At 41.1% G+C, this 20,215-nt stretch overlaps 2 protein-coding genes across 2 annotated transcripts in view; both read right to left on the reverse strand.

The window, feature by feature from the left end:
- Positions 1-8,135, reverse strand: part of gpc3 (glypican 3) — a 130,430-nt gene extending 122,295 nt beyond the window's left edge. The window contains exon 1 of the mRNA XM_085368512.1: positions 7,979-8,135. Coding sequence (XP_085224638.1) covers positions 7,979-8,135 — 157 coding nt within the window. The remainder of the gene's footprint in view (positions 1-7,978) is intronic.
- Positions 8,136-15,112: 6,977 nt separating this feature from the next.
- LOC146638436 (uncharacterized) lies at positions 15,113-19,659 on the reverse strand. Its single transcript, XM_085368523.1, has 11 exons — positions 19,508-19,659; positions 18,524-18,944; positions 18,343-18,375; positions 18,157-18,246; positions 17,674-17,745; positions 16,901-17,003; positions 16,769-16,821; positions 16,580-16,658; positions 15,874-16,358; positions 15,481-15,674; positions 15,113-15,372 (listed from the first exon to the last, which is right to left on the reverse strand). Exons 2-11 carry the CDS (start codon positions 18,734-18,736, stop codon positions 15,228-15,230), a joined length of 1,467 nt encoding a protein of 488 aa, XP_085224649.1. The 5' UTR covers positions 18,737-18,944; positions 19,508-19,659; the 3' UTR covers positions 15,113-15,227.
- Between the last annotated feature and the right edge of the window lie 556 nt (positions 19,660-20,215).

Consider the following 20,215-nt stretch of genomic DNA (forward strand, 5'->3'; position numbering starts at 1 on the left):
CCCCAAAGTAGATTTGTGTCTCCACCTGCAACCGGCAATCTTTTGCTTGCCAGTAAAATGTGTTAACCACCACACTGTGGAGCCAACATAAGGAGCAAATATAAGGACTGTTTTTAGTGCTTGGATGAAAATCCGGTGCAGTCAGTGACAGCCTGGAGTGTAGAACCCATAAACATCACCAAATGCTCTGCCAGACCTTTACTGTCTTTCAGTTGCTGTTTGTCTGTGAGTCTTTCTGCCTATCTTTTGCATTTAATAACTGAAAAGCTGCTCTGTTGCATTTGCAGGATGCTTTGGGTCGTTATCCATTTGAACTGTGAAGCACTGGTTGATCAGTTTTGCAGCATTTGGCTGAATCTGATTGGAGACTACGGCCCTGCATCCGCTACGATTCATCCTGATACGTCATATCAGCAGTATCATAATCAATAAACACTAGTGACCTTGCTTCCACTGGCACCCATACACACTCATGCAATAACACTGCCTCCACCGTGTTTGTCAGATGATGTGTTGTGTTTCAGATCATGAGCCTGTCAGTCTCCATACTTTTCTCTTCCCTTCATTGTGCTACAATTTAATCTTGGTTTCACCTGTTCAAAGATGTTTTTCCAGGACTGTGCAGACTCTTTTAAATGTTTTCTGATAAAATCTAATCTGGCTTTCATGTTCTTGAATGTAATCGGTGGTTTGCACCTTGTTGTAAATCCTCTGCATTTTGAGTCGTCTAATAATTTGCTCCATTCTTGATTGCAAACTTTGAGAATAGTTAACCCACCTCCTTGAGAGGGTTCTTCAGTTGGTTAGATGTTGTGAAGCTGTTCATCATAGAAATAATTCTGTGATCATTCACCTTTTTCACTTCACGTTTGATGTTGCTGAGCTGGGTGGTGAATTCCTTCTTTTAAAGCACCAGATTTTTGACTTGGACATGTTTTTGCCATCTCTCTTGTTTCTTTTGATCTTTCGACCAAATGATGGCCTCTCGACAGCGGTCATATGCAAGTTCAGCACTGGAAGTGTATCTGTTTATCTTGTCATAAAATAATGAAGGAAAGGGCCTCATCAGGCCATGAAACTCCCTGTCAGTCAATTTTCTGATTACTTTTTTTTTGCAAATACTTAAAGAACATTACATAGTAATCAAAACAGTAAGAACAAGACAAAAACAACAACATAAACAATTATAAAGACAAAAAGAGGCAGTGGAGGAGTTCGAGTGAGTAGGAGATTAGTTCGGCCGCAGAAACCCCATTTCAAGTTAGAATTTGATCATAAAATTAAATAAAATTTAAGATTCCTATGTGAAACCAAAACCTTCATGTTGAAAATTTGTAGAGATCAGAACGTTTGTCCACATAAAGGAGAGTAATATCGGTTTCCGCCAATTTTCTAAAAACTTTTGAGCCTCTGAAAATGGGAGATTGTGTATAAAAACAGGCTTTAATTCCTAATTAAAGCTGAAACTAACTGACTGGTTTAAAATCCCCTGTTGTCGTGTAGAGAGGCAACATTGCAAAATTACAAATCTGCATAATTGTCCAAATACTTACAAAGTTTAAAGATTTCCACCTTATCTCTGCTTGAAAATGATGGACAGTCAGACATAAGTAGGACACAACCATCCAGTGTTTAGATACAAAGAGCAGCTCCAGTGAAAACCCCTTTCCTCGGTGCTTCCCCCTCTCAGCCTCTCTGTCCCACATGGCTGCTGAGAGCTCAGTGGAGGCTGCAGTGGTAACGTGCCAAAGCCTCGTTGAGGAGTTGTCTCCAGGATCTGCCTCCCTGAGAGGCATCGGTGACAAGGGCCTGATTGATGCCACGGTAAACAAATGTCAGGGGAGCCTGCCAGCTTTGGCTGCCGCTGCTTTGGGTGCGAGGATATAAGGAGGCGGAAGCAGTGAGATTAATTTGGAGGAAGGGGGGGCTGCTAGGATTGCGAATCAGAAAAGTCTTGATAGCTGGCGTGTCAAAAGACGGAGGAAAGGCTTTTGTGGAGGCAGAGGGTTTATCTTAATAACAAAAGTGAGTGTCTCTATTGGATCGGGGCTCTTTCTCTGTGAGATCTTCAAAAGAATAGATCTTTAGTAGCGGGCTCGGGCTGCAACAATGCAGACACAGACACGGTGCACATTAAACTACCGGGAGATGCAACAGAGCGACAGTCTTGATAATTAAGAATCGCTGCAGAATTAAACAGAGAACAGCTTCTGCTAACTCCCAGCTCACCCCTGACTCCCATCAGGGTTTAGGGTGTACAGTCTAATGAGCAAAAGAGGCAATAAAGCTGTCACCCAGCACCTTTTTGTGTGCATACTGACAGGCTTAATATCTTAAATCAATGCGGACAAAAGACTCCTGACGGATAAGATCAAGTTAATTTCAGACTGCAGGGGCAAAATTATTAAGCTGTCAATAGCGCCGTAGGTGAGGCGAGCGCGGCCTGAGCGGAGAAGAGACGGGGATTTAGCAATTATCTCCGGCGAAACAGGCAGATTCATCTGCACCGTTTGTCGTTTTGCAGATGATAAATGTGTTTCATTACACGAGTTCCACAGCACTGAGGGAATAAGCGAAGGATTCGGGAGGGAGATGATTCCCCCGTAGAGTTTCAGAAATAACAAAATCGTACCGTCTAAATAAAGCTTTCTTTCTGACTGACACATCACTGGGGAACGAGCTTCCTCCTGCTCCCCTTTGCTTTAGGCTCCATCCCTGTTTCTCGCCCCTCTGCTTTCTTATTTTTCCTCTTTTACTCCTTTTCATCTGCGCGCACTTTTGTTCGTTTTCCTTCACCTACCTTGAGCTTAACAGCTCCTGGGCACTGTGAGCAACTTTAAAATCAGCCAATTCTCTCCCGCAAAATGAAGAAAGACAAGGTAGCAATTTACATTTAATTTCCCCAGCATGCAACCTCGGTCCAAGGTGGCGCCTTTAAATTACTGCGTGCTTTCAATCAATACTGTGAAAGGAGGCCGGGTAATTCGACGTGCACGACAGCTGCTGTTTTTATGAGTGTCTCTGAATGCCTTTTATAAACACATTGATCGCCCTTCAGATTGTCACAGCCTCATCTAACCATCCTCGCTGCTCTACCCCTCACAGAAAGTTTCCTTTGAAAGGCCACTGCTGGAAACGATGGCCCTGTCCTCACACTAACACACACAAACACTGGAGGAGTCCTCACATCTTTAACAAGCCCGGGAAATCAGAGTCAGGGGAACAGATACAGTGCATTATGTGTCTAAGTTTCTCGGCACCAATTAGAAAGCTATCACTATGCAAGCTTAATGATGGCGACCATGGGGGAAAAAACAAGTTGTACTAAAATATAGAATATGCTAAAAGCCGTTCATTATGAGCATAAATTATACAACAGCTAGTTTCGAGTGGAAGCGCGTGGGACTCCGTGGCTACCTCTCCGGGGCAAAATAAGCCAGTGTCACTTTTTAAAGATAGAGCCATTTACAACCAACCTAAGGAGTGATAATATCATTAACTACTGGGGATTAAAGTGGCTTTAAGTATTTTTAGAGCTGCTCCACTTTAAACCATTTGATGAAGCAATGGTTTGAAAGCTGGAAGCAGGAATGTGAAAGTGCCCAACATTGTTCTCTGCTTTTTCCTTTTTGTTTTGCACATAACAATGAGGCAGTAAACAAAAGGCTCCTGTCTTTAAAGTGGGACCGTTCAAAAAGGAAGAACTGAATAAAACCAAGTATGAATCGGTGTTTAACCAGCTGGAAAGGCTTCTCGCTTCAAATCAGACTCATCCACCTATTAGTCATTCGCTGTCATTTCTAAAACAGGGGCATTTGGGACCTTTTTGCATGGCATCCTGCTGAGAACTATAAAGCAACACAAAGCTATAATTGTTTTAGCTCACAGCAAAAGGAGGAGGAGGAAAAAACTCCTTTGCAGGACCTCTTTGCAGGATTTTCTGCTGAAACTAGTTGGATCTCAGCCTCCAGCACACAAGTGTTACTCTTATATTTCGTGAGTATCTTATGCTGCTCTCATGAATCAGGTCCCACCGCCGCTGTCGGAGATCCAAAAGGTCTTCCCATCATCAAGCCAGCGCCGTCACTAGTGGAGCCGCTTTCTCGCTCATGTCCCGGGGTGAGTGTTCAGCGCTGCCTGTGCGCCTCGCCTCACACATATGTGATGACACGATGGAGTGAACCGACACCCAGCCTCCATTTCACCTTCAGCCAATCCAACCACCCACAGCAACAGCCGCAACAAAGACACGAGTGGTACTACTCCTACAGATGTGCCAAGCTTTGATTTTTTCCCCTCTATATGCCTGCTGTAATCTTCCTCTGCACTCACTTCTTTCGAATCACACTTTTGGAAAGAAAAACTTTAGTCTTTTGGTGCTTTTTTTGCCCCCTCCGGCACCACATGCAGCATTATTAGAAATTCTGCTCTGCCTTCCTGCGGACATGTTTCTGAATCAGCCACCTCCCCTACACTATACTCAATATCGATACAGTCCACTTCACATTTCACTCATACACACACACACACACACGCACACAGCAGAAAGTTATACTTCCCTCAGTCGGATCACAACTAGCCACCCTCAACAAGTAATTTCATCAATCTTTCATTTACTGTGCGCCTCATCGGAGAACTCGTGTTATATCAGCCTGCATGACAAGCAGCTGTAGCTGTGACTCCAACTTATTCAGCATGAATTAATGGTGAGTATATATTATAGATGAGACATGACCAAAAATGAATAAAAAATAGGTCAAAAATGTACTAAATGTGTGAAAAGTGACTGCCGATTTCATGTCCTCCCCAAAAATAATACTAATAATAATAAAGTCAGCTCATTAGGACAAAAGTGGAAGATTTGAGAGTTATGGAAATTCCACCAAAAGCTCGAGCATGCCCAATAAGCCGCTCATTCTGAAATCTTTACAGAGTGCTTAAAATCTGTTAAGGACCAGCACTGGTCACTGCACATAAAGCATTGTGGGGCCATTCAGCGTCACTACCGCGAGCCCAAAATCAAATCCCATCCGTCCCAGTATCTGTGATACAGCGGGACTGCAGATATTTCAGGACATCTGGGATTTTTAATTTCCTATATTACTTCAGTTTCTTTTCAAAAGACATGAAGTGAACGTGAGAGACACCTGTCACCATACAGGTACAGTTACATAATTCTTCATTAGTCATAAGTAAATGGTAAATGGCCTGTATTTATATAGCGCTTTACTAGTCCCTAAGGACCCCAAAGCGCTTTACACATCCAGTCATCCACCCATTCACACACACATTCACACACTGGTGATGGCAAGCTACATTGTAGCCACAGCCACCCTGGGGCGCACTCACAGAGGCCTACTCTTTAATACAAATGCTGTAAAAACTGATGAAACGATGTACGGCAACGTGCTCAGTCAGTGTTAAAGAACTGAAGAAGTAAGTGACAAAGACTTGAAGCATGGTCGTTTCCAACCTGTCTACAGCAGTGACTCATGGGTGTTTATGAGGAAATCATTAATTCAGCAGCTTTGTGATGGTTCTATTAGTTATTTTCCACTCTGACTTTGACTGGTGTGTTTTCCTGAAAACTGAGAATGGTATTTAGAGTTTGATTAGCAATGGGCCAAGCGGTTAACAGCGATAAATCACAAACATTTATCTGCAGGGCCGGTGCTTAAATGTTGAAGACAGAATGAAGACAGAATAAAGTGCTGCAAGTGTAATGCTGTGTTACAGTCTTTGCATCAGTACAGTGATGTTTTACAGTTGTTGTTGTTGTAGTTTACAGTAGCTGTCAAAATAACAGTTTCATGCTGGTAAATCTAGCTTGAGGGATGTACTATAGATACTTTATTGGGAGCTGTGTTACAGTACACTCTTATTTTTCTAACGTTTAAATCTAAATGTTGGAGAAAGAACTCTAACTGGGTATATTAACCCTGGAGTTTGTCTGATATTTGCTTTGCTGAAAGTGATTGATTTCTTTTTTTTTTTTTAATCTCTTGCTGTTTTGCATTGAAACAATATAATGCAGAACGCATTCAGAAAATTCAGCTTGCACAGTTGATTAACGGGAGAAAATACTTAAAGTGCTATTGTTTTGCTGAGAAGGGGGTATTTATAGAGTATTATTGAATATTTAGGACCTAATGTACAGTATATTTTTCCATTTGCCAAAATGCTCAAGGCCAAATAAAACTTCTAGATGTTTCCTCCATGCACAAGGTATTTTTAACAAATTGCCAGGAGCATCAGTTGTGTGTAGCATCACTGAGGGTACTGTTAACCTCTATCATAGATACAGGGGATACAAACATTTTTTTTTTTATATCCGACATAACATTTAGTCAATCAGCAGACTTCAGGGAGCCAAAGCAGAACATTAGGTTTAACACGCTTGTGAACACCTTTTCTGCAGAACTGTATAAGCCATAAACCAAGCAATTAATCTGCAACAGACCTGCAGCGAGGATGAGTAAACCAAACCATGCCTTCGCTGGCCGTGATGGATTGTTCTATGGCTGATTGGTGAATTGATTCCAGTGAAAGTAATGGTTATGAACTGTTAGTGTCCAGCTCAGACTGATTCCTTAGAGATGGTGCACAGACAGCTGGTCTGCCTAGCCTCAGATTTGGGAAGGCTAAATATTTCTCATTGCCTGCCAAGAGAAATATTTAGCTTCCCCTTTGGCTGGCAGATAAAACGCCTGATGGCCTAGGTGCAAGGTGTGTGATTAAACATGGATGCTTGGAGAAATGTAGGGCTCAGCGGTTAGGGCTGCATGCACCTTACACGATGGGAGCTTAATATATGGCAGAAGGAGCATGACAAAATATGCTTCAAAGTGCATCGCGCTCTCTCTCTCCTGCTGTTTGATTTGAAGTATTTTGCGATTCGCCACACTCTTTCATGTTTACAGAACATTTAGTGTTATTCAAAAAGAAAAAAAAGAAAGAAAAAAAACACCCCTCTTTGAATCAGGTGGGAGTATTGCATGCTGCGAACGGAGAGAAAACAGATAACCTGGAGCACTTCCCTGTGCTGACATGACACTAAAACACCTAATTAACATTTGCGGCTGGCTGTGATGCAGACACAGAGGCTTTTACCATTTCCATAGTGAATCAGAATGCACGCAACAGGCTCCAGTGCACCAACATGCTGCATTCTGCAAAAGAGGACAAAAATATGGACTTCTGTCCACAAAGACCCGAATCATTTCACCATTAACCTTTTGTTTTTTGCCAACTCACTTCTCCAGATCTATTCCTTCTTCATTAGAGAAGATAGAAGTCAGTGACAGTTGAGCTCCATGGAACAAAAACAATAAAGATGAGTTTGGATCATTGCATCATTTACAAAATAACTTCCAGTTTGCTTGCAGCTCAGATCACACACATAATTGATATTTGCTGACAATGTAACAGGAGTGGCTGTGTACATTTTGACTATTAATCCTCTTTCATTCCCTCAGCTTTTACCCCGTCGTCATGTATTTAAACAAGCACCAAAGTTAGTGTTTTAAGGAGGCTGTCAATATCCTAACTCAAATCTTGCAATGTTTCAGCACTAACAGAATCAAAGTGAGGTGCAAGGCAAGGTTACTCCATGTTCAGATCAATACAAGAACAAATTTTACAAGTTTCAGTTTCGTATTTGTAACAGGATATTCCGCTTAATGCGGCCAGATTTTTTTTTTTTTTTTAATAAAATAAAATTCTCAGAGCAGGTTAGTAAACGTTCAGCCAGAGGGATGGAGAGTGTGTGGGTTGGCTCTCACTGAAAAGGTCAGCATTTAAAACAAAACACAGAAGCGCTATAGCGGTACTATCCGCTAGGAAAAAATATATTTACAAATCTATATTTGACTTAATGCGTTGGTGCCGATTGTTAGAAACGTGCTCTATCCCACAACATTATCAGGAGTACGTAAAACATTAACGTCCCGTATCTACGAGCTTTATTAATGACAGTTACCTGACACTGGGGTTTCGGGGACCCACTTGGAGCCCGGGTGCAGAGACTGAAATACTGTGCGCACCTCCTGGCAGTTTGGCACGTGTCCGCCGGGAAGGGAGAACAGCTGGAGGAAGGCGCACAGAAAGAGCGCACTGTGGACCGGTGAGGAAGCCATGGCTGACGGGCAGCAGCACTCAACCAAAGCGGACAGAGTAGAAGAAGCAGCGGTAAAGTTCAGCGCGCTAAAAGTTACAGAAGGAGCCAGCGTTTGCGCTGATGAGGTGAAGCTGCAGCTCCCGGCTCGGCTCGGATCAGCATCCTTCCGCTTTCCTCTTCTCCTCCTCTCAGAGTCCGTGCACTCTGCAAAGCTGCTCTCTCGGGCTTCTTGGAGCTACACGGATGCCGAGAACTTATGACTCCCTGTTCATTTGCAGCAGCGAGCGTCATCTCTCCGCACAGATGGATGAACGCCCCCCCCCCCGATTCCATGTGCGCGCTCATTAAAAAGCGCGCGCCACGGCGTGAAGCTAGCTGCTCTTACAGAGAGCTCCTCTCAGTGAAGCGCTGACACAGTGGCCCTGTGTGGGCGCTCGAGTGGAAATATGAGGGGCTTAATGCGCTGCACGAGCCGCTTTAGATTAACCGTACGGGATTTAACTGGGGCACATCACTCGTGCGTTTCACTATACATTTAAACCCGTGTTTACCAGGAGCTGCACACAAAACACCAAAGACATGTATGAGCGGCAGTTTATTTTTCATTCACATGGAGATTGTTCATACAGACAGCTGGTTGTGCACGAAGCACAAAACTCACTGTTACATTATACAGATTTCTTCATGTCAGTTTAAAATGAGTCTTACTTTCACTCAGATCTACAAGCATTAAAGTTGAGATGGTGCCATCTAGTGTTCAGTGTGGATGTCAACAGCAAAAACGTTGCCCAACAGACAAGGACAAGATATTAAACTCCGCAGACCGAACAGTTCATCAAGTCAGAAAAGTTGTTTTGGGAGTTTAATTTCTCATCTATTCACAATGTTAAGTGTTGAAATTTAAATCATCCATCTTAAAAACAGCAAGTGTCACAACACCAGAATCACAGCAGAAGTAGAAACAGCAGCAGCTCATCTCGTGCCTGCTGTGAAAGGCTTTCAGTCTTTCAAGTGTTGCTCAGGACAGACAAAACACACGCGTGTCGCATTTCTGAGAAACAGAGAGCTTTGCATGGATTTGCACAGCAGAGTCTTTCAGAAGCTGAGAACAAACCATCAAAACTCACTGTAAGCCCAGCTGAGTTTAAGTGCTATGAACAGGCGGAAAGGTGACCAGCAATACCCCAAGTGCACAAACTGCAGTAGATGAACGTTTACTACCTGCACTGTGAGCACTTTGGAACTGCCGGGACAACAGTGTGTTCATCTCAAGGAATGAAAAGTCATGAGGGAAGATGTCAGAGGAAAGACCTGTAAAGAAGCACATGTGACAGACACAGACTGCTTTTACTGTCACACTTATACAAGATGATTTTTTTAATTTTTTTTAAATGGCCAGCAACCATTGCTTCTATGTTCCAGTGGCATGTGTTATATTTTTCGATTTTAAAAATACAAATTGATGGGTGGGCCGTGGGGGACAACAACTCCCTGGGCAACTTTAAAGCATCCATTTATCAATCTAGATATTTGTCCATTGAGTTTTTTCTTACCACTGTCGCCAAGTGTTCGTTGGGGGGGGGGCAATATAAAGCGCCGTACGCCATCTTGTTGATTGGGCGCTACACAATTGAAGTGAACTGAAAAACAAGCCCTCCAGACAGAAGGGGCAACTAGGGCAGTAGACTTTGAATACTTCACCAACTACACTAGATGCACCTTAGCTGGAGGACCATGAGGCAAAAATGGAGGGAAGTGATAAACTGGATCACTTCCACACACCGCCAGTCTGCACGATCTGCAAGGAAATCAAACAGAACATGCATAATTACTTAAACGGATTCCAATATTAAGACTGGATACATGTGTTGCCTTTAAGTGGTATAGGAAACTCATTAACACCAACGTGCTCTATATTAGAGTTAAAAAGAAGTTAAACACGATAAACGGCGGTTTACAGGCACGACATTGCAAAAAGGATGGTCACGTTGCCATTAGCCCTGCACTGACACGCAAAAGTTACAGTCCAAGAGATTCTGATATGTTACACGTGCACACACTCCTTCACATTAAAGGAAATTATTCCGTCTGCTCATTTAAAAATCCGATTAACCTGTGCAATTAAAAACTGCATCAGATTTAACCAGCTGATGCACCGAGGAAACCCTATAACTGAGTTACAACGGGCTGCCGAAGCTGTTCTGCAGCGTGGAGAAAACATGGAGAAGTTTCCCTTTGCACCAATGTGAAGTCTCATTTTTCAGAAATAAAACCGTGAAAACGCCTCACAAATGATCCGACGTACCCCGAGTTTTGCATGAGTGCAGGCCAGCTTTGGTACTCCACATTACCCAAAGGTTACAATCAAGCCTTAATCTTCGATCGAGCCACACCAGTTCTAGAGGTTTCTCTCCACGGTATCAGCACGGCCCACGTGTTTCACTAAAGTTTGGAGAAGCAGGAGGAAGTTTAAACTTACGACGCTCCATTTTCCAAAACCATATTTCAGGATACAACATCGGAGGTCATCTTTGTTCGCTTTTTATCCCTGAACTAAAAGTTTCAGAAGGCCGGAGAGCCCTGCCCTGCTCTGCTCTGCTCTGCTTTCACGAAGCGGCGCCAGCGGCGTCTGGTGCTGCCCTGATGAGCGCATGGAGTCCCTCAATTAAAGAATAGCACTCAATCAATCTAATGACGCAATTAAGACAATCAGTGCCGGCTGCTGAGCAGTAAGCGGGTTCATGTTTAGGTGTTCGCGGATTAATAAAGAGATCGGCCTTCATTTGCGACCTGAGCAAATGCACTTTAACAAGCTATTGTCAGCCTTCGTGTGCAGATTACACCAAGACTGAATAATCCGATAGATTCAATACTGCCTCACACAGCGTTCAGATTAATGCGCAGGTGGCGCCGACAAACTAATCAACAGCCGCATCAGACTTTATGTCCAGACCTTGCCAATCAAACGTTTCTATTAGCGCAGTTGTCAGCACACGGCTTACCTCTGATCGTGTTGAGCTTCATTCAGTTTAATGGGTGTAGTCAAACCAACGGGGGCTTCCCATAAAGCAGAAATCTCGCAGTATCTCTGTGGACTTTCCATCTCAGTGTATTCCTTTTACCACCCTTCAGCGCAAAAAAACAACAACAACAAAAAAACTTTTGTCATTCATCAAATTGTAACAGCATCTTTTTCTCTTTCTGTATTTCTTCCTCTTTGTGGGGGTGGGGGCAGGAGCGCAGGCGGATGTGCGTCCTTAAATCCACTCATAATCAATGCACTTGTAGATATTTGGTATCATATATCTACAAGCTTTCCTCTGAAGCGACATCCGCTGGGGAAGAAAAAAACAATCTGAATATGAAACCTGAAGTGAGATCAGTTTTATTGACCCACCTCACTCATCCATTCACTGCCGTGCTGGCCAAAGAAACCCAGGAAGCTTGTGACCTATAACCCCAGTAAAACCCTGCCCCCACATAGCCTTCTGTGCTGTCCGCAGCCAGGATGTCCCTCCTCTGCAGTCCCACACAAAACACCATTTAATAAAACTCTGTTTTCAGCTGTCAAGCAGAGGGATGCACGGCCTTTCCAAAGCACGGCGGCACTCCCCTCTCCACCGTGGAGCCGAGCTGCAGTGTTGCCTTACTTTCCGTCTTCTCTGGTTGAACTTTGACCTAGTTTCCCAGGCTGTATGTGTGTTAGAAAGCCTGTGATTGGCTGCATAAAGAGAAAGAAGGCCCCCAGCTGCCATTTTATTTAACTCATCTGCAATACGTGATTGATGTCTGCACAGACACAAGAAAAGGGATCATCATAGAAACACAGAAAAAAAAAATGCAGAGTCCATTGTGTGCATTGGTGGCAGCAGCAGGGTGGCTCAGTGGTTTACATTGGTGCCTGTAGGTGGCTCGGGGTTACCCCCGCCATCGAAACTGCGCCCAACTCCAGCACAGATCAAGTTGCTCCTCCTGCCGTCGCACTGCCTGCTACACATGAGAGGATCAATCAAAATATCGATAGTATTGATACCAACGATGGTATTGGTGTCCGATACGGACGATCTGATTTCCTCGTGTCAGCATTGTTCCCACATCATCATAATTAATGTTGTTCCAGGTTCAACATGGCAAGTGACCAATCACCTTCTTGTGACGTCATTCCTTTGCGACTTCGAAATACCCGCCTTCGAGTATTTCGAAGTACAAGTGAAGAAGCGAGAAACCGCCGCCTGTCCGCCGAATTTGAAGTCAATTTAGGATACTTTCCTTTAATAAACGGTAAGCATTATACATATGTTCCTCACTTGGCTTGCTGTTTGTTTGCTAGTGATAGGCTACTTGACGACAGCATTAGCTAACCAGTGTTCTCTAGACCAGCGTTCCCCAACTTTTTGGGTGTGACTTATGGTTGTGTGCTGAATCTATGAATCAAACTATCACCTGGAAACATAATTAACTGGTCCATAGCTGTGAAACTGGACATGAGTTCTTGATTCTATGGAGATTAACAGTAATCCAGAAATTTACAAATTTGTCCTGGTACATCGCGTAAATGTTGTCCCCGGGACATCGCGTAAATGTTGTCCCCGGGACATCGCGTAAATGTTGTCCCCGGGACATCGCGTAAATGTTGTCCCCGGGACATCATGTTAAAGTTGCCAGAGACATACCATATGAAAGTTTAGCTTCTTTTAGCCCCTGTTTGATATATATATATATATATATATATATATATATATATCTATATATATATCTTTTTTTTTAATATTATATTTAATATTTACATTGTATTGCAAAAAAAACCAAAACAAGTTAAAATGAATTAATGAATATTGACTAATTAAACCTTCGTTATTTTTCCACCAGAAATGGACGATATAATTAGAAGAAGTGTTCTGAATGACGAAAAAAGTCGAAACAGCTACAGAGCAGTGGGCTGTAAGGCCTATGTTTCATTTAAAGTACTCAAATGTTGGAAAGACCACACAGTCATCGTGCAGCGTACATATGATAAGCATGATGGGCATGATCCTTCGGACCCAAAAGACGCACATTTCAACAATATTTCCAGTGATTTGAGGAGGAAGATTGAGGAACTGCTTTCCCTTGGAACTAAGCCAGCCATCATACTAACCGAATGTCGTAAATGGGCCAAAGAACATGGACACAGAGATCTTCACAACAGAGAGCATTTTGTCACACCACGTGACATTGACAGTGTTAGAACCTGCATGATGAGGAAGAAGCACTTTAACTGTGGAGACAGTCAAAGTGTACATACCTTACTTAATGGAAAACATCAAGAACATGTTCTCTTCTATCAACCATACACATCTGACCAAGAACTAATGATTGTTTTGCAGACACCTGTAATGAAATCAAACATGGAGAACTGTGCAAAACAGTTAGTATTTGTTGACACCACGCACTGCGTTAACCAGTATTCATTTCCCTTATTCACACTTGTTGTAAGAGATGATCATGGGCATGGAGTCCCTGTGGCCTATGCTATTGTCAGCAACGAAAGTCAGAAAACCCTGGAAACTGTTCTTGGAATAGTTTGTGAGCATTTCCCAACTTCCCTGAGGTTAAAAATACATTGACAGCTATTAATTTTGAAATAATTCCTTTTCAAAAAAGTTATAACATGCCAGAATCTAATGCTATAGCTGCAGCATGGGCTGCAAAAAACTTTCCTTTCCAGTTGTTAAAGTTATTCCTATAGGCTGTATGCAGTATTTTATATATCTACTTGTGAGTTGAAATGTTTAATTTGGCATTGAAGTGGTGCTTTGAGATAGCAAAAACATTTTCATTTGGTATGAAGATTTGGTATGAAGTGGCATGTTTGTGCTAATGCTGACATTGGGGCTCAGAGTTCCTCTGTGTGTATATATTTGTGAACGTTAACTTGGCTAATGTCCAAGGGTTTGACTGCTTTCCTGTTGGATTGTATCACAAAGAACAGGGATAAGAGCACCAGTGGCCGTGCACACCCTCATCTCTCTCCTTCACCCGATCATTAGTGTTGGAAACCGGCATTAGCTCAGAGTAGATTAGACTTCAGTATAGTGCAAGTGATTTGATTTTATGATTATTTGATTCAGTTTTTTCTGTGTTCAAGCTCAATTACTTTAATAAAATATGTGGAATTCAAACAAATAAATAAACAAACTGTGGACATTACCCTTTTAAACCTTTCTGAAACAAGACAGGTAAAAACCAGTGTATAAAAGTTTACATAGGTATAAATAGCTCTAACACTTTACTCCAGCCTGGCGTCCACACATGTGGACATCACATTTTGGGTTATTTAGACCAAAATACTAAATCTTGATCAACAAGCGCCTGATATACAGTTACGAGGACATTATACTGCAACTGTTCTATCGAAATTTCAAATGAATGTCCTCATGTGGCTCTCATTTTTCTCAGAAACAAAAATTAGGTAAAAAAAACAAACAAACAAAACCTGGTAATTCTTTCTTTTTACATTCATCGGGTTCCAATCGGCCCAAATATCAAAGAGAAATTAAAAATGCATGCCATGGAAGATTTCGGGTCTTAGGGGGTTAAAATGACCAGACCCCTCCGGCCTGTTTTCCAGGCCACTAAATTAAACCCAGTCAATTACCAATTGCACAGAATAAAAACCTACGAGGTCCACTAATAGTCCAAAAGTCCAAATCTTTAATAGAAAAGACAGGCAGAACTCAAACAAACAATAATCCAAACGAGGAGCATATATACACACTGGAAAGTAAATAATTATAAGTTATTAAATCAGACTAACTAAATACAGTAAAACTAATAAGGGAAGACGAACACACGGGAAACAAAAATAACAGTGTAAACATACCAAAACTCAAAATAAAACAGGAAAGCTACTACAAACCGAGTGTGACACAATTACATTCATATTGAAACATATGTGATAATTTTCTTTCTTTGTAGCATTTTTAAGATGTGTGTTAGAACAGTCATTATGCTGTTTGGATTAGGAACCAATCATTTTTGCCAAATAGTTAACACAAACTTAGAACAACAATGAACAATTTTCAAGATTCTGATTTACAGAACAAACAAAAGTCACAAAAGGTTTCATTATTTAAGAGACAAGATCAAGTTTTTCACACAGGAATGAAATGACAGAATCCAGTGCAGCGGGGCCAAAGGTGTGTGTCAGCAAACTGAAGGTTGAGGAATCAGTCAGTTCCTGTTTAAGGTTGTGTTGGATTTTGAGAAGAGTCTGTCTGTTATTAGAAAGTAAGATTAACAATGTTACACCAATAACCCAAATACGGGGAAATGACAAATAATACCAAAAAAGATACAACTTTCATACTGTTTTACTAACTTACTTTGTCATATCAGCACTTGAATGGTCGATGCCTTTACAGACCATGTCTGTTGTGACATCGCAGGCCAATCTTCCGGCAAACCCGAGGGCTAGCTCCCCAGCCTCCTCTTCACTCAGAACACTAAACACTGTTACTTTAGTTTTGGCCTTCTTAGGCCTGTCAAGAATCATTGCGGGCAGTTTGGCTTTACGGCCCTAAAAAAGAAAAAGTGCAAACACCAAAAGAGCAGAGAGAGACACACACACGCGCACAAAGTTAAATGCTTTTGTTTACATGGTGTAATTGTGTATATGTTGCAGCAAATGCACAACTTCCAGCCACATTGTCACTTCATTGATACGAGTAACCCGGATTTATTTCAGGTGACATCAAAATCACGAAATGTATACCTACCCCAATCAAACCTCTGAAAACATGAACTGACATGTTCTCTGCGTTGATTCTGCGCTTGATCTCGTCTTCTGTTATTGTGTAGGTTTTCTTTTTTGGTACAGATAAGCGACCATGCACTCTGTAAACTGTACTAGTTCCTTCTGAATCAGTTTGGAATTCTGTATCTGCATCGATCCTGTCAACATCATCAGCAGCAGCATTATCTGTACTCAGACTTGTGCTGTATACTTCTGCTTCTTTTTCGTTGTCTTCAGTCTGTGTACCTTCATCTCTTTCAGTCTGTGTACCTTCATCTCTGACTGTCAGTCTTCCTATCTCACTGTTACTTGTCGATTTGCTGCAGATGTTCTCTCCCTTAGGAACTTTGTCATTCGCTGCCTGATGCTTTCCCTGATGACATTCTTCACTGGCTACTTCTATTGCTCCTCCTGTATAGCCACCTACTATGCTGCACAACTCCTTTCCCTCTGCTGTGCTGCACTGTGCTGTTACATAAAGAAGAATGATATAAACAGCACTATATCAATTTAATTGTGAAGAGAAATCCCCACAATACGACACAGTTATGTCTAAAATAGTTTTGTGTAAAAACTGGATCTTGAAACATCCACTTTAATAACACAGTCCTGGTGTGCAAAGGCAAAATTACGAAAAAAAATTTCACTTTAAACATTTTTGGACATTGTTTAGTTATATTGTGACTTACTCTCACAGAAGATACAGATGCCACAACCAGACTTTGAACAACGCATGTGCTTGTAGGCACCACATTTCTGGCACTGCACCTGTGAATTAAAAAAAAAAAAAGAAGAAGAAGAAATAAACAAACAAAAAACAAATGAACAAAGTCCATTATATAAACAATCTATATGGCTAAGGACATGTCATAGTGTACCCGGTCTTTGGCTGCAATCACACACCAGCACTGACTGCACTTCCTAGTTCGATCTGCAAAATATAATTTGTTTAAGTACAAGTTACATTTTCCAATGTTAGAGAAAAAGAAGGCGGCTAATTTTATCTTTACCTATTGAGGAAAATAAGTAGTGGCAAAGTCGGGACCTGAGCTTTGTGACTTCAGTGTTGTACTCCTCCACTTGTGTTTTACCGTCAATGAGAGATTGGGCAAACTAATAATTGACGAAGAAAAAAAAAAAAAAAAAAAAGAGCAAAAAGAATTAGATTAACAAAGAAATGTTTGTTTGTTTTTAACCCCCCCGAGAAAAAAAACACACAAAAAAAACAGAGCAACCAAAGCAAAGCATTACTGCTGAAATGGTTCAATCTACAAAAAAAATTGAGATTTTACCATCCTGCCTCTAAGGCTTTAAAAACTGAATAGGCAAAAATGTAAACATTACTTATATAGGTTAAAGCTATAGTTTTCAGTACCATTATGACATGCACTCCACATGAGTTCCCATCCTGTTGATGTGGCTCACATGTGACAAGGTCCACTCTCCAGCGCAGCCTCTTGCTGAAGCAAATGAGTTGAGAGATCGCAGTTATTACAAATAAAAAGCATATAGAGAAATCAATAACCACGTTCGGTAATGATTTCAATTAAATTAAATATGTTATGTTAAATATGTTAATTAATTACCTCCAGTTTTTCAACACCGCACTTTTTCTGACCTCCGACTCGCCAAATGAATTCATATAGACTATGGTCCTCTTGGGTATATCACAAAACTGTTTTGTAAAAAGATGGATATGGTAGGCTTGGGCCTTGAGCTTTCCTAATGAGGGACACTGAAAAGTATCATGCACAAGAGAGAGTGCAAAATCTGTGCAACTTACAAACAAGGTCCAGTGGCTGCCGTTTTCCAGACAGGCTCCAATCAATTTCTCATACATCTGAAAGATGTTTTTCTGGAAATAAAAAGAATGTGACAAGTATGTTTTTCTGTCAAGAATGACACTGCAAAACTGCGAAAGCTTGTCAGGTGAGACTTGTAATTAATTCTGCAGATACACAAACATATAGAAAGTGTCATTTTTTGTTTACATTAATTAATTTCTATAGTGTGTACAAAACAAATCAAGACCACAGACTCAACACCCACCACTCAATTTTTGGTGTTCTTTATCAGTTGGCCAAGACAGAAATGTTTTAATCTGTGTGCATTGCTTTTGAGCAAGTCTTTACACAGAAAAGGTTTCAGAAAGGTATTTTTCAGGTTCTTCTGACAAGGCTTCAATTTTGGAAAATGCTGTTTGTTTATAGTGGCAACTTATAAACCCTTTGTGATAAGAACATAGTTACCACAGTCCAAGTCATACCTTCAAAAAGTATGCACTTTGTGCTCTTGTGGACCCATCCAAAATTTTTCCAGTGATTTGGCTTGGTATTGGATAAATGTGAGGGAAATTCTATAAAAATAACATAAATACACCTATGTTTTCAAATACATTACAAAAAACGTAAACATGCTATGTCATTATGATCAAAAAAGCTTTTCAACATACCTCACACTGCAAATAGATTAGGCCATCTATTACCTTATAAAACAAATAAATAAATACATATAAATAAAAACAGAACTAAGGAATACGATTCATTAAGTAAATTGTACAATAAAGTGTATTTAAAGCAGAATTTAACATTAGTTTTATGACAACATAAAAGGATTTTTATGTCAAGAGGTACCTCATCTGAAATGTTAGTCTGGTCAAACAGGGATTTCAAACTTGAAATACCAATAGAGTTTGGTCCAGCTACTCCCACAAGGTAATCTGTGAGAAAGCATATGCTGTAGTCAACAGATATCATTTTCTTTTTGCATGCTGCAACCATCATCCATTTCAGTCTTCTAGGAGCTTTGTCTGGTTGTAGTTCTTTTTTCTCCTCCTCTCCCCTCATCTATTAATTAAATTGTTTTCTGACCTTCCTAACTGTTTCCGACCTGTCTTCCCAATGTGATGTTTAAGCAATATATGTATGGTCAGAAGGGGGTGAAATTTTCATTGCAGTTGTACGTGTAACATTGCATGTGATAATAAAAGGCTTGATTGGTTGATTATTCAACATGAGTTGACATTTACCTGACATTGTGAAGGAGTCACAGTTTCTGTAAGGGTGTAAGAACATAACATGTGGATTTGTTACACTTCTTTTTCACAAGTTAATAACAATCAATAATTTTCATTCCATTATTAACAAGCTATCACACGATGTCCCAGGGACAACATCTACGCGATGTCCCAGGGACAACATTTACGCGATGTCCCAGGGACAACATTTACGCGATGTCCCAGGGACAACATCTACGCGATGTCCCAGGACAAATTTGTAAATTTCTGGATTACTGTTAATCTCCATAGAATCAAGAACTCATGTCCAGTTTCACAGCTATGGACCAGTTAATTATGTTTCCAGGTGATAGTTTGATTCATAGATTCAGCACACAACCATAAGTCTAGGCCTTTTAGTCCAGATTCTCTTCACTTATGTTTGTAAAATGATCAGGGAAGCTACTGCAATTTTGCCTGACCCAACCCCCGGACCACGAAACACCCAAAAAGTTGGGGAACGCTGGTCTAGAGAACACTGGTTAGCTAATGCTGTCGTCAAGTAGCCTATCACTAGCAAACAAACAGCAAGCCAAGTGAGGAACATATGTATAATGCTTACCGTTTATTAAAGGAAAGTATCCTAAATTGACTTCAAATTCGGCGGACAGGCGGCGGTTTCTCGCTTCTTCACTTGTATTTCGAAATACTCGAAGGCGGGTATTTCGAAGTCGCAAAGGAATGACGTCACAAGAAGGTGATTGGTCACTTGCCATGTTGAACCTGGAACAACATTAATTATGATGATGTGGGAACAATGCTGACACGAGGAAATCAGATACATACTTTGTTTCTATCCTCAGAATCAGTGTCAGTCATTCTGAATCAGAATTTGCAAACTGATGATGATTCATCTCATAAATCACGATACTACTGCCCACTCCGCTTGCGATACACCCTGCTCTTTTACTTAGAGCCAGCTTGAAGAACGCATGCAGATGTGGACAAAATTATTAGCCCTGCTATGAATTTTAAAGTTTTTATCAAAGAACAGAAAAACAGAAAATAGCATTTTGAAACAAACTAGTTTTCTTTTCTTTATCTCATCAAGGTGGAAGGAAACCTCAAGGAGTCAGAAACAATCCTGGGTCTGGGTCGTCTCTTTATTTTCAAACACAACAACGACCCAAAATCTGTCGCTCCTGGTGAAGAACTACCTCCAGAAGACCAAAGTAAAATTCCTGACTGGCCGGCACAAATCCCTGACTTGAATCCCACTGAAAATCTCTGTGTTGAACTGAAGACCAGGATCTATGCTGGAAGATCATGA

Source organism: Diplotaxodon limnothrissa, linkage group LG2 (genome assembly GCF_057381915.1).
Source record: "Diplotaxodon limnothrissa isolate DT_005_m linkage group LG2, D_limnothrissa_male_GT1.1, whole genome shotgun sequence".
In the NCBI taxonomy this organism is placed as follows: Eukaryota; Metazoa; Chordata; class Actinopteri; order Cichliformes; family Cichlidae; genus Diplotaxodon; species Diplotaxodon limnothrissa.